Source organism: Poeciliopsis prolifica, unplaced genomic scaffold (assembly GCF_027474105.1).
Source record: "Poeciliopsis prolifica strain line A6 unplaced genomic scaffold, Auburn_PproV2 SCAFFOLD003, whole genome shotgun sequence".
Classification (NCBI taxonomy): domain Eukaryota; kingdom Metazoa; phylum Chordata; class Actinopteri; order Cyprinodontiformes; family Poeciliidae; genus Poeciliopsis; species Poeciliopsis prolifica.
In genome coordinates, this window is record NW_026562378.1 from 9,312,615 (window position 1) to 9,324,567 (window position 11,953).

Below are 11,953 nucleotides of genomic sequence, written 5' to 3' on the forward strand. Positions count from 1 at the left end.
TCCGGTTTCTGAGAGTTGAAAACTTTACCAATTATTCTGGGCCAAATGTATGTTGAGCTCTTGTGTTTAATTAATCCCAACCAAGATTGCTTCATATTTGGTTCAGGACTGGGTCAGCAAAGTAACCTACCTTGGGTTACTTTTCTACCATGCAATGTTTAGAGTTCACCTTCATCAACATAAGTTATGTTACTTTGTTAAAAAGTCTGCTTATGCATTGCCCACATGGGTGTAATTTTAGGATTCATGCAATCACTGCAGTTCTTCCCGTCAGTATTTAGGGATGTTTCCGAATATTCTCTGAATCATTCTGTTTTCCACAAGTTTGATCCTGGAGAGAAAAAAACACATGGCCCAAATCTTGATAGGTTATTTGCTTTCGCAGCCCACATGATGGCATCAGAATATTTTGACTTCACACCACTGGAATTTTATCATTTGGCCAAACAACATTTATAAATGACTGCTTTGCAGAATAAAATAACAGGTACCTAAAAACAAATAGTCTGTTTATTTCACATGTTTCTGTAAGTGGAAATTGAACTCTTGACAACCAGTAAAATATTTTTTTTTAATGTTTTGTCCTTATTCCTTACTGAAATCTGGTTGCATAAAAAGTGCTTGGTCACAGATATTATATGCAGAGAAGTATGTTGAATTTACAGTCAGTCTACATAGAATACGCACCATAAGCAATATCTTCTCAACACAATATCTTAGAATTACATTCCTGTTAAATGATTCTGCAACTATCCTGTTTATTGTAACATACAAAAAGATAAGCTAATATTTCATCTCTCCACATCTTGCTAGAATAATTCATGAGCTTAATAAGATCAAATATTTTTTGTCCCAAGTAATGTACACCATCAGTATAGCAGCACTTAACAGCTAGGAAACAAAAAAACAAAAGGACAAGATAGAAACAGTTTGTGAGAGAAGTCAAGAAACTGTGAAGACACTTCTGGAGGCAGCAAATACTCCAGGTCTGGTTGGCAGTGGATCGACAAGAAGGGCAACCTATCAGGTAAAGTAAAAATAAAAATAAATACTCCAAGCTGGAACAGAGATCTTTATATAAAGGGCAAACCATGTTCAATATTCAGTTGTGGAGAAAATAAGTTCAGAGGAAAGCAAGTGGAATAAAGAACTGGTTGACAGTGTTTCAGCAGATTTCCTATCCCAAAGCTGTTTCAGTTTAGATTTGGCAATAAAGACCTTTCCATCTAAATGCTTCCTGCCTGCTGTCTCAATGCCCTTCAATGAGCTTTTTTCACAAAACATTAATTATTCACCCTTTGTGAACTGAACTGATCCACTTTGATACTTCCAAGAAAGTGTATCTCCTCCTATTATTTACCTCTAATTTATAGAGGTAAATGTTTACCTCTGTAACAGTGCTTATCTCTAAAACAGTGCTTATTCCAAGCACTGTTCAGGTAAAATCACTCAATCAATTTTATTCATGAATTGTCCACAACTCAGAGAGCTCATAAGATAATCAATAATCAAACTCATAAGACAATCAATAATTAAACCAGTCTGGATCCAAAGCTCTGCCAGGCAGAGACGACACACAGTTTTATGCAAGGATAAGGGATCCAAAGCATGGGAATGAGTTGTGGTTCCCATGTAGCTTGTACATGTAACCCAAATAGCTTTATCAAGTGGGACCATAGAAGAAATAATAAAATACATATAACAATATGTCTAGCAAATTTGACCTAATTGTAATTTTTTCACCACAGCACTTAGTCATTTTAATAATGTTGAACAGAAAGCTGTCCCTGGACTTCGATGTGCACTCTCTTTTACCAAAAAACAATTTCAATTCAAATATAATCTACAAATAAATTATGAAACATAATACAAATCCCTTGGCACTTCATACATATTCCTCCTGTACCAGTGTTTACATCAGTAAATTAACAATTTTGATGCATAACAGTAATAAATTACCCTGCAAAAATATTTGATCTGTTTCCCATTTTATCGTTAGCGCAACAAAGCTGTGTACAACAATGTTGTGCATAAAGGTGAAGTATAAAGAAAAGACAAGATAGTTTTGAATGTTTTTATAAGAAAACATTTCAGTGACTCTGTTCACCTACACAATAACCCTAACCCTGACTGAATACTACACTCAACTACATTTTGCTGGAAAAATAGTAACAAATAGATCGATTTCTTGCTCTACTAATGATCTACATCTGAAGAATCAGACCTTTTCCCATTTCTGCTTTTGGAAATAGCTCACTCTCAATCATTCTCTTGCCAAAGATTCATATTGCATTTACCTTGAGACTTTGACTAGGCCATTAAACCACATAGATGTGTAGCTCCAGCCAAATGTGTGGTGTCAAAGATGCAGATGTTATCATATTATACTTTTCTTCCACATAGATTAAATTACATAGTTTCCAGATTTTTTCAGTTTCAGAGCTGAAAAAAATGTCTTTTTTTTTCACTTTATTCTTTGTGTTAGTTTTTCATTGAAAGTCCCAATAAGAAATATTACCTTTTGTGGTTATAATGTAAGAAAATATGAAAATCTTCAAGGGATCTAAATCAATTTACAAGGCACTGCATGTTTCAATTTGTACTGTATCATCCCACTACATCCTGCAGTTCGCAAAGAATTTTGTTACTGCAGATGAACTTATACAGAGAGACATGAACATGAAAGCTCTGTAATCTCAAATGTTTTAAAAATGTTTTATTTGAACTATCAGTTCTCAACTTATGATAACCTGCACTTCACTTTGAAAGCTCTTTTATGTAAGAACTGAACTGTAGTAAGGTGCTAATACACGTTGATAGTGTCCTTCCAGATTCAGAACTTTTAAGATTCTTGCAGAATAATTCAGTAAATTCAAAGGTTAAATCTGAATATATGTGGTGAGGTTGTATTCTGATCTTAAAACTTTCCAGTGCAATGTAGCAGGGCAATAAATGCACAGACATTGAAGGAAAGTAATCACATGGACACATTATTATATTAAAACTGTGCAGCATTTGAAATATACTCAGTCTTGTTAGGTTAGAAAGCTCAAGAGAAAGTTTTTCTTTTCTCTGTAATACTTGTGCAAAAGCTGTACTTGTGTATAACAGGTTTCTACTAAGAAGCAACTCTAAAATACAAACTCTAGATTTGGTTTTATTTCTTTCCTCCATTCATGCTTAGAAGCCCCTCACTTATTCACCCACTGTCTGCCACATAACAGAATCCTGTTATGCATGCCTTTAGAGAAAAACACAACTACTGCCTGTCTTAACATGTCATACAGACATCCATGGAGAAAATAATGAAAAAAAAGTAAGAAAATAAATCTGTTTAAATTGTGATTCTTCAAAATGTCAGTGCAAATAATGCATTACAAATCCAAAACCCCTCAACATTTTTTCTGGCTGGTGAAATAAGAGGTGCTAAGAGGTCAGACTTCCTGCTCTTTGCAAACAACAGCTGTGAATTTGTCACTGCACAGCTGTTCCCTCAGTGAGATGAATCTTTGACAGTGTCTCCTACCAGCGCCTATATGAGTTAGTTACACTGAATTCTATACATAATATTCGTGTCAGCAGTCATATTTTACCATGTGCATAATGTACAGCATCGATTATGATTCAGTTTACATGAGCAACACTAATTAAAATATCCCTAAAATTAATTAAAAAGACATGACTGTATGTTCACATGAATCAAGAGTAAACTTTGAAACAGTGAACGGCCAGCCCGAGTGCGCAGTGGGGATGAAAGGACTCATTCAAACAGAGCTGAGAAGATGAAGGAGCACCAGCTTTCTTTCAATGCATTGATCTTTAATTAAAACTCTGATGTGGCTGCAGTTCTATGACCAATGTGTTTGTGGGTTGTAAGCATTGTGTCCACAAACATCTAATTAAACTCAAGAGTTATTAGGTAGGATTAGTTATTTTGTCAGTCAAATGGTCTCAGACCCCAGCAATACTGTTTCAGATATTTTCTTAATATCTATTTTTGGGGGGGTAGATAGGAGGAGGGCATGTTCATCTAAACACTCTGGAACTTTAGTCAGAACTGTTGTAATACCCATCCGGCACCACAAGGTGGGGAAAACATTCACTTTCATAACATCAAGATTCCGCACAAGATTCTGAACAGGCCTGAAGCCAGGCTCGGCTAAAAAGCAGTGTGGTTCCTATCAAGAACGTTTTTTATCTTACATTTGAAGTTTAATGTTAAAGCAGTCTAACAAAGCGTAACAGAGGTGTGATACACAGATAAACGATTTCACTCTTGTGAATGTCAAAGATGTCAAATACCATAATGTTTGCCTCGGTGTGAATGTTTCCAGTAGTCTCCTGGCATCTGGTCCACATTTAAAACTAATTTTTCACAATTTCAGATTTTGTCTCCAAAAACTATGTTCCCTATAATGACAGACCAAATAATAAATCCCATATTTTTTTATGGTAAAAGAAATTCAAACACTTGTTTCATGTTTCATTTCTAACTTTTCTTTACCTTCAAAGTTATTCTCTAATCAGTTGTTTTTTCTAAAAAAGAATTTAATAAAATATTGAAGTGACAAAATGTGGATAATTTTAAGAAATTTTAATACAGTCGGAATGAGTTTGAATTTCAATTTTACTGTAATATTAATAAAGCCAGAAGTTTTGCTAAAGATTCTGATTTGATATTTTTACTCCAGGTCAACAGAGAACACACCCAATATCGTAAACCTTCTTAAAGCACCAGACGTCATTTCAAAGCTTTCTCTTCAGTCATAACAAGTTCACCAGAGTCATCCAATGCTCAGTTCCTTTTTGTCCGTAAGGCCACAAAATGAAGCATTTTAATGAAGCAAAGATTTCAGATGAATAGACTTGAGCTCTTTCAGATGAAAAAGGCCGTGAATTGTAATTTTAGTCAACGAATACGGTACACAATGCTATAGTACCACATGTGCTACACATTTGCACTTACTGATTTCAGTTCAAGAGATTGGTCATAAAAGCCCCGCTTTCTCCGTACCCTTAACGTCACTGGGATCTGCAGCTCCTTGAGCATCAGGTCTCTCACTTTCTGTAAACAACTACTGTAAAAAGTGTCAGTAACACAATAGCACAATTAGTTCCCATAGGTCAAACGTCGTCATCGTCATCATCATTCTGTCTGAGCCTCGTGTCGCGGCTCTTCTCTCTCTTGCTCCCTTGCTGAGGAAGGCGACCGATGGGGTCCTGACACAGCATGTACTGTTTCCAGATTTTCTGAAATGCTGTGCGGAATTTCTTGATGCGGAAAGCGTAGACGATGGGGTTGACGGCTGAGTTGCCATGGGTGAGAATGATGGCGACGTAAAGGAGGGACATCGGCATCTTGTAGCCTGGGAGGAAGAGGGTGATGCAGTTGAGAATGTGAAGTGGGAGCCAGCTGACTGCGAAGAGGAAAAGGACGAGGGCGAGAGACTTGGCTAATTTAAGTTCTTTCCCAAAGTATCTTCTGGGATCCATGTGGCTTGCTGTCACCTTCACAGACATTAAGAAAATCACAAAACATTACTGTAAATGTGCACTACCTTGATGAAGCAACAATGAGGTTGATCCTTTTTTTGAAACAATCTGATTGATGTTACACTTGAATTTCTTTTTTTTAATCTATTCTAACCCTCAAACTTTTTCCCATTTTGTGACAGTACAGCCAAAAACTTCAATGTATTTCATTTGGGTTTTGTTGGGGTCACACAGCACTGTGTGACCCATTTCTTAAAAGTGAAATGAGAATCGACCAATTGGAAAACTACCAAGCCATTGACAGGCAAGGAGAAAATTATTCAGAGAAGCAGTCAAGAAGCCCATGGTAACTCTGGATGAGCTGCACAGATCCACAGCTCCAGTGGGATAATCTATTGATCCAGACAACTATTAGTTGTGCAAATTTGACCTTTATTAAAAACTGGAAAGAAGAAAGTCATAGGAAGTTTTATTTAAAGCTTGCACAAGGCATACTGAGAGATGAAAAACCCCATTAGATCCTGATAATTCCTGTTAGATCCTGTCCCCCTGACCATGCTCCTTGTGCTTTTGTTTGTCCCTGATGTCTTTTGTTTGTTCTCCCCTGGCTGCCTGTATTCCCTGAGAATTTTGGAGATTTTTTTGATCTCTTTTCATTAAACACTTATTAAGATCCATGCTCCCAGTTCCTATCTGCATTTTGGACCATCCAAAAACTCATTCATGGTGACATTTTTTTTTTCAACAGAGACAGAGTTGAGGGGAAGATAGATGAAGCTGAATGTTGGGCAAGTAAACTTAGTAAAGCATGAATGTTTGAATCTGTAATGTGACAATATGTGGAAAAAGAGTAAGGGTTTTTTGATTTAAGAAAAAAAAAATACTCAACAAAATATTCCTGCATGAATAATCAAGCCTTACCTTCTTATTGAGCTGTCTATGGATCATGTAGAAAATCTCCACATAGATGGCCAGCATGAGCAGCAGAGGCGGCAGGACCCAGCCAAAGAAGTTAAAGTAGACCATGTAGTCCATGCTGATGACTGTCTCAAACTCGCAGGTCACCACAAGCTCTTCAGTGGTCACGGTGCCATTTTTAAGGAGAAACTGCAGGTTATTCCAGCCAAACATTGGCGTGAGGCCCACTATGATGGACACCAGCCAACACAATAATACGGCTGTCCCAGCTCGCCGAGGGGTCACCACTCGCTTGTAACTGTGACAAAAAAGAAGGTGAGAATTGTACTCAAATGATTGTACCCAAGATATACCCAACTGTTGTAATTTCTACAAGTTCATTTTCGTCTCAGGTACTTATAAAAACAGCCCAAGCACTGTTCCACTATTATCTAGCAATCCCAGCCAAGCCATGCTCTTCACCAAGCAACCCAAACAGAGCTCCAGCACGTTTGGTCAGCTGGTTTTACAGCTGTACAATGACTGCTGGAAACGACAAGTGCTTTTTTATGGATGCATTCTTGCTGCATCCATAAACCACTTGCTGCATTCTTGATGGTCGTGTAATTGCACATCTGCACATTTTTGGGGGTGTAAACATTGAGTTGGGGGAGCGGAGGAGGCGTGGCCACCAGCAGCTGATTTAAAGTGACGAGAGGCTCTAAAGCAGATCATTCTGATAGGAGCTCAAAATAGGCAGAATTTACCAGCCTAAAATGTCTTTATCTAACAATGACTTTGTATAAAAAATGTAATGAACATGTTTCATATATCCCATACATCGACCCTGACCTGTTGAATGAAGCATAATAAGTCACCTTTTAAATCAGAGTGAAAGGTTATGTGTCCATTTATCCAGTGCAATTTTGAATCTATCTATCATGTAATTTTCACTTAATAAAAACAGCAATTTGACACTTTTGTACAATTTTGAGATCCACTGTGATTTTTTTTGGGTGTGGGAAAATTTGCCTTGGACTGTAAAACAAATTCTTGACCTCTTAATTTAACAACCTTGGAAGACAAATAGCCACAGGAATTTGTTTTCACTATTAAAACATTTTCATTTCAGTGACAAAAAAGGATATGAATATTTTAGAGCACTCTGTCTCAAACTGCAGTCTCTGGACCGCTGATCTTTCTTTGATGCTCACAATTCTCTACTCAGACAACAACAGTTATTTTTACTTAGTTAAAAATGACTAAATTAATTAAATAAAATAGATAAATAAAATTGCTAGAAAGCAGTGGATAATTTTATATTTAATGGAGCAGAAGAGAATCCTTGTTTTTGGCAAAGCAACTCATGTCTTTACTTTTCCTTTTGTTGTGTTTCTAAATTGCAAATATTCCTAAAAATGTTATTAATCTGCACAACATTTGGTGTTCAAGAACAACTTCCTTTTTTTAAATTTAAAGTCCTGCGTGATCCTGCATGAGCTTGCGCTTTTTTATTATTCATCTGTGCTAAAAAGGAAAAAATTGACAAACATGAGTACCGTACATATTAGGAGCAATAAGGAGTATTTCTCCTCCTTATCACAGCTGCATGCTGTCTGGATAATCTCACTTGGCCAAAAACAAACTTCTGAAAAAATGTGTTATTTATCTTTTTCAACACTTGTCTTCCTTGACAAGGAGTGAACACATTCACAAGACAAAATAATTAAAGGATGTTAAAAGAGATTGTGGCTGGAGGAGGACTACTCAAATATATATATTTTTTTAACTCCACAAGTGGAGCCCAACCCTTGGAGCTGCTGGTAAAGCTGCTGCTCTCTGGCTGCATACCAATAAGCTCACCATCAGCCAAAAAAAATGGCTGTCTAGATTCTAACTGTTCTCTGTCCATCACTGATTCTCTTCAGGGTTTCCAGTTGTTGTGTAGCACCTGTAAATCCTTTCCAAGCTCACCAGCAAAGCATGAGAAACAAATTTCAAACCTCAGGCCAACCTTATCAACAAATACAAACACCTCAGCTATAAAAAGCAATCAGTGCTTAAAGCGTGTCCCTCCACAGTACCAAGGGAGGCACGAGGAGGGGGAATCAATTTCTGGTTCAAGTTATGGCTAAATAAAATTCATTCAAAACTGAAATGTGAATGTGATTGAAAGACTACATAGATCTTAGATGGCATGAAGATAATTTTTTAAAATTGCGTACATGATATGGGCACAAGTTTATGCAATCAACCACTAACAAAGATATTAGTTATTTAAGTTTTCTGATGTCAATACGTTTTCAATTTGTTGTGGAATTTGTTTGTATAATTTCCCAACGTATCCTAAGCAGGCAGAGATGTCCAGCAGAGCCCAGAACAGTTAGACCATCAGTAATCACATAATGGCCAATAAATTAGAAATGTTTCCTGATTAATGTCACTTTAACTTGTACTGATGTCCTTTTCCAGAAAGAGCCGGACTGTGCACAGGCCCATTTCCTTCCATGTGTGTGTTGGCTTGCTGGCTTGACAAATTACACAGTCTAAGAAGCATCCACCGTGAGCATATTGACCAGTCATGCATTCTCTTACAGACCCTTTTACTGGCTGATTGTCCAGTGGCTCAACATTGGCAGTTCTATAAAAAATATACGAATATGTGAGGGCAAAATATTATTAGGCACCAAGCTTTAAAATCTTCTCCGAAAATCATTTTGATAAATATAGACTCTTTTCATCTGTATTTATGAAATAGGCAGTACTATGAAATAATTTTTAGCCTCTACCTTGTACTTTTTAGATGATATTGAAGCACGAGAGTTGTAAAACAATAGTGCTGATCTGAAGTTGTGCTTTGTTATCTGTTTATTTTTTTATGTAAGGCTTTTAATTGTGTGACTGAGCCGAGTTTTGAAGCAAAGCTTAAAGGTTTTTGTGATTTAAATCTTTCCTTAGATTTCTTGTGCATGAACGATATTAGAAAAACCTGTCTTAAGTTCGATATAAAGTCTATCGACTGGGCTAAAGATTATGGAGATGGCAAGAAGGCATTCCATCCTCAAAGATTAATAATTAACATCCCCGCAAAAACATCATGTTGGTCAATTTTCCATGAAATAGGGGCGTATAAACATAGACAGAAAGATTACATCTTATTTTTAACTGACTCTGCTTGTTTTATTACCTTTTCATGGGCTACCTCTCATTTCCAATCAGAAACAAACTTCTAAGAATTTGATTAATTTAAAATCTAAATTTGTGATTAATGTGGATTCTAATGTAAGACGTGAAATCAGATTATGTTTTAGTTAAAACAACAACAACAAAGAAAAACATAAAATAAAATGAAAAAATCCAAAGGCACCCACTACACAAAGCTGCAGGAGTAAAAGGAAACCCTGGAGGGAGAATCCTCAGCGCGCTTATAGGTTCAAGCAGACACAAAGCCTCCAGACCAGACACATGAGACAATGTATTTAGAAACTATAGTGAAAATTCACCTTTAGGCCTACCTCATGGGTATTTTGACTCTCAGGTAGCGATCAATAGCGATGGCCAGCAGCGCCAGGATGGAACTTTGTGTCAGGACGAGCACCGTGCAGGCGAACAACAGGCAGCTGTAGAAATGCGTCTGGAGCCCGATGCTGATGGTTATGGCCAGCGGGATGACAAGAGCCCCGACCGCAATGTCAGCCAAGGCCAAAGAGACGATGAAGCAGTACGTGGTGTCTCTCAGAGACCGGTTGATGCGAACAGCCCAGACGACCATCACGTTGCCGATGACCGAGGACACGGCGATCACCGCCTCCATTCCGATGTAGAGAGGCAGAGCCGAAGTCATGGTCACAGACGCCCGGTCGGAGGTGCGCTCAGCGTGAACACGTCGAAGGAGAGCCCGCTTTGAGTTTGTGGGCATCGACCGAGACACCCCTGCTTGAGCTTCGCATTTTCTTTTTCTTTCTTTTTTTTTTTTTAAGTCACACAGAAGAAGAAGGGGAAGAAGAAGAACTCTGACGCTCGGAGGATTATTTAGGATGCAAGTACAGGACGCGCAGTCTGGATGCGCGCCAGACGCAAAACTTCATCGGTTTCCGAGAAAGAAGTGACCTCCCCTCCACTCCACCCCGACGCGCCGCGTCGGCTGGCTGAGGAGCGGGACGGAGCACCGGAGAAGAAAGTGACTCATGGACAGATCCCCAAAGAGCGGATTAACAGATGTGGCATCTTAAACACCCGGTGTCCAGCCCCGGAGACCGAAAAAAGTGTCTGAGTCATTTCAGTAATTGCGTTCTGTTTTTATACCTCAGTCTTTAAAAAGAAAAAAAAAATGTTTTGTCTTTCTCCTCTTTATGATCCTCCTAAATGAATATGATGACGCTCAGATGGAGAGACCACATTATTAGAAGTCCTTCTCTTGTTTTGTGCAAAGTCACATGTCTTACTGAAACTTTCCCTCTGTGGGAGTGGACAAATTAAGTCTTCGGGAGGATTCACATGGCAGGTGCATCCCACTCTAAAAATGCATGATCGTGTCAATTATTTACAAGCAAAGCATTTACTTTTCCCAGGAAAAACTATACATCTGCCTTGGATGCTTCATCCTTTTAGTGCTCTGATATATACGTAGGCTACAGCGGCCGATTGCATAAATATTCACACCCCTTCAATGCTATGAGCCTCATTTAAAAGAGAACAAACTAAGGAAAGTCAGCAGCATTTTTGTGCGTGAAATGGAAGTTACATGTTGATGTGTGTGAGTTCATCATAAATACTCATAGGTCCATCTTTAAGAAATGGTTGTAGGGCCACCAAGACACCTGCAATACAACCACTGAATGAGTCAAAAGCTTTGGTGGCTCATTCTTGGGTCTAATGAAACCACACAAAAAAAAGTATTTTTGGTAATCACAGTGCTGTTTGGGCAATACAGAACATTTTATATCTCTAAAAACTCACCATCTCCATCGTAAAGCAGGATGATGGCAGCATCATGCACTGAGGTTGCTTGGTAGCAGGCACTGGAGGTTCATCTAATGTGAAACATCCAAGGGGGTGAATAAAAAAGGCCATAATTAAACACAAATGTAATAATAATAAATTTTTTTATTTTTATTTTTTTTAACATTAAAATGTTGGATTATTGCCGTAATGCAAGAAAACACTAGAGAACCAAAAAACTGAAGGGTTTGTTTGCAAATACCAAAAGGAAGTAGGAAGAGACCGAGATTCTGTTCAGATCATCCAGACATTAGGGTGTTTTTGACTGGAGACTAATGAATTAAACTATTTGATTTAAAATCATTGTATAATATTATAATGACTACATGTATTAATTACAAAATTTCAGGTTTCACCTATTCATGCAACATATTATTGCCATGCTGAAATGATATACAGTAGATAAATTATTTTCATTTGAAATGATGAATTAAAATACACCACTTTTGGTATTCTATGTGTCAAACCATCAGACTTCCAAATGGTGTATAGGAGCTTTCTTTATTGTGTGATGGATGGGGTGGAAGACTTCAAAGCCTGTGAGGGCTAAATGCTCTGGAGA

The 11,953-nt window shown here is 37.7% G+C and overlaps 1 protein-coding gene across 1 annotated transcript; it reads right to left on the reverse strand.

The window, feature by feature from the left end:
- Positions 1-492: 492 nt before the first annotated feature.
- Positions 493-10,736, reverse strand: LOC129358206 (adenosine receptor A1-like). The gene is made up of 3 exons (XM_055027097.1): positions 9,906-10,736; positions 6,415-6,709; positions 493-5,508 (listed from the first exon to the last, which is right to left on the reverse strand). Exons 1-3 carry the CDS (start codon positions 10,307-10,309, stop codon positions 5,125-5,127), a joined length of 1,083 nt encoding a protein of 360 aa, XP_054883072.1. The 5' UTR covers positions 10,310-10,736; the 3' UTR covers positions 493-5,124.
- Between the last annotated feature and the right edge of the window lie 1,217 nt (positions 10,737-11,953).

Coding starts and splice junctions, on each gene's coding strand:
- LOC129358206 (XM_055027097.1), bottom strand. CDS start 10,309: ATGCCCACAAACTCAAAGCGGGCTCTCCTTCGACGTGTTCACGCTGAG. Junction 6,710..9,905: donor AGAGTCAAAATACCCATGAG/GTAGGCCTAAAG, acceptor TTTTTGTCACAG/TTACAAGCGAGTGGTGACCC. Junction 5,509..6,414: donor ATAGACAGCTCAATAAGAAG/GTAAGGCTTGAT, acceptor ATGTCTGTGAAG/GTGACAGCAAGCCACATGGA.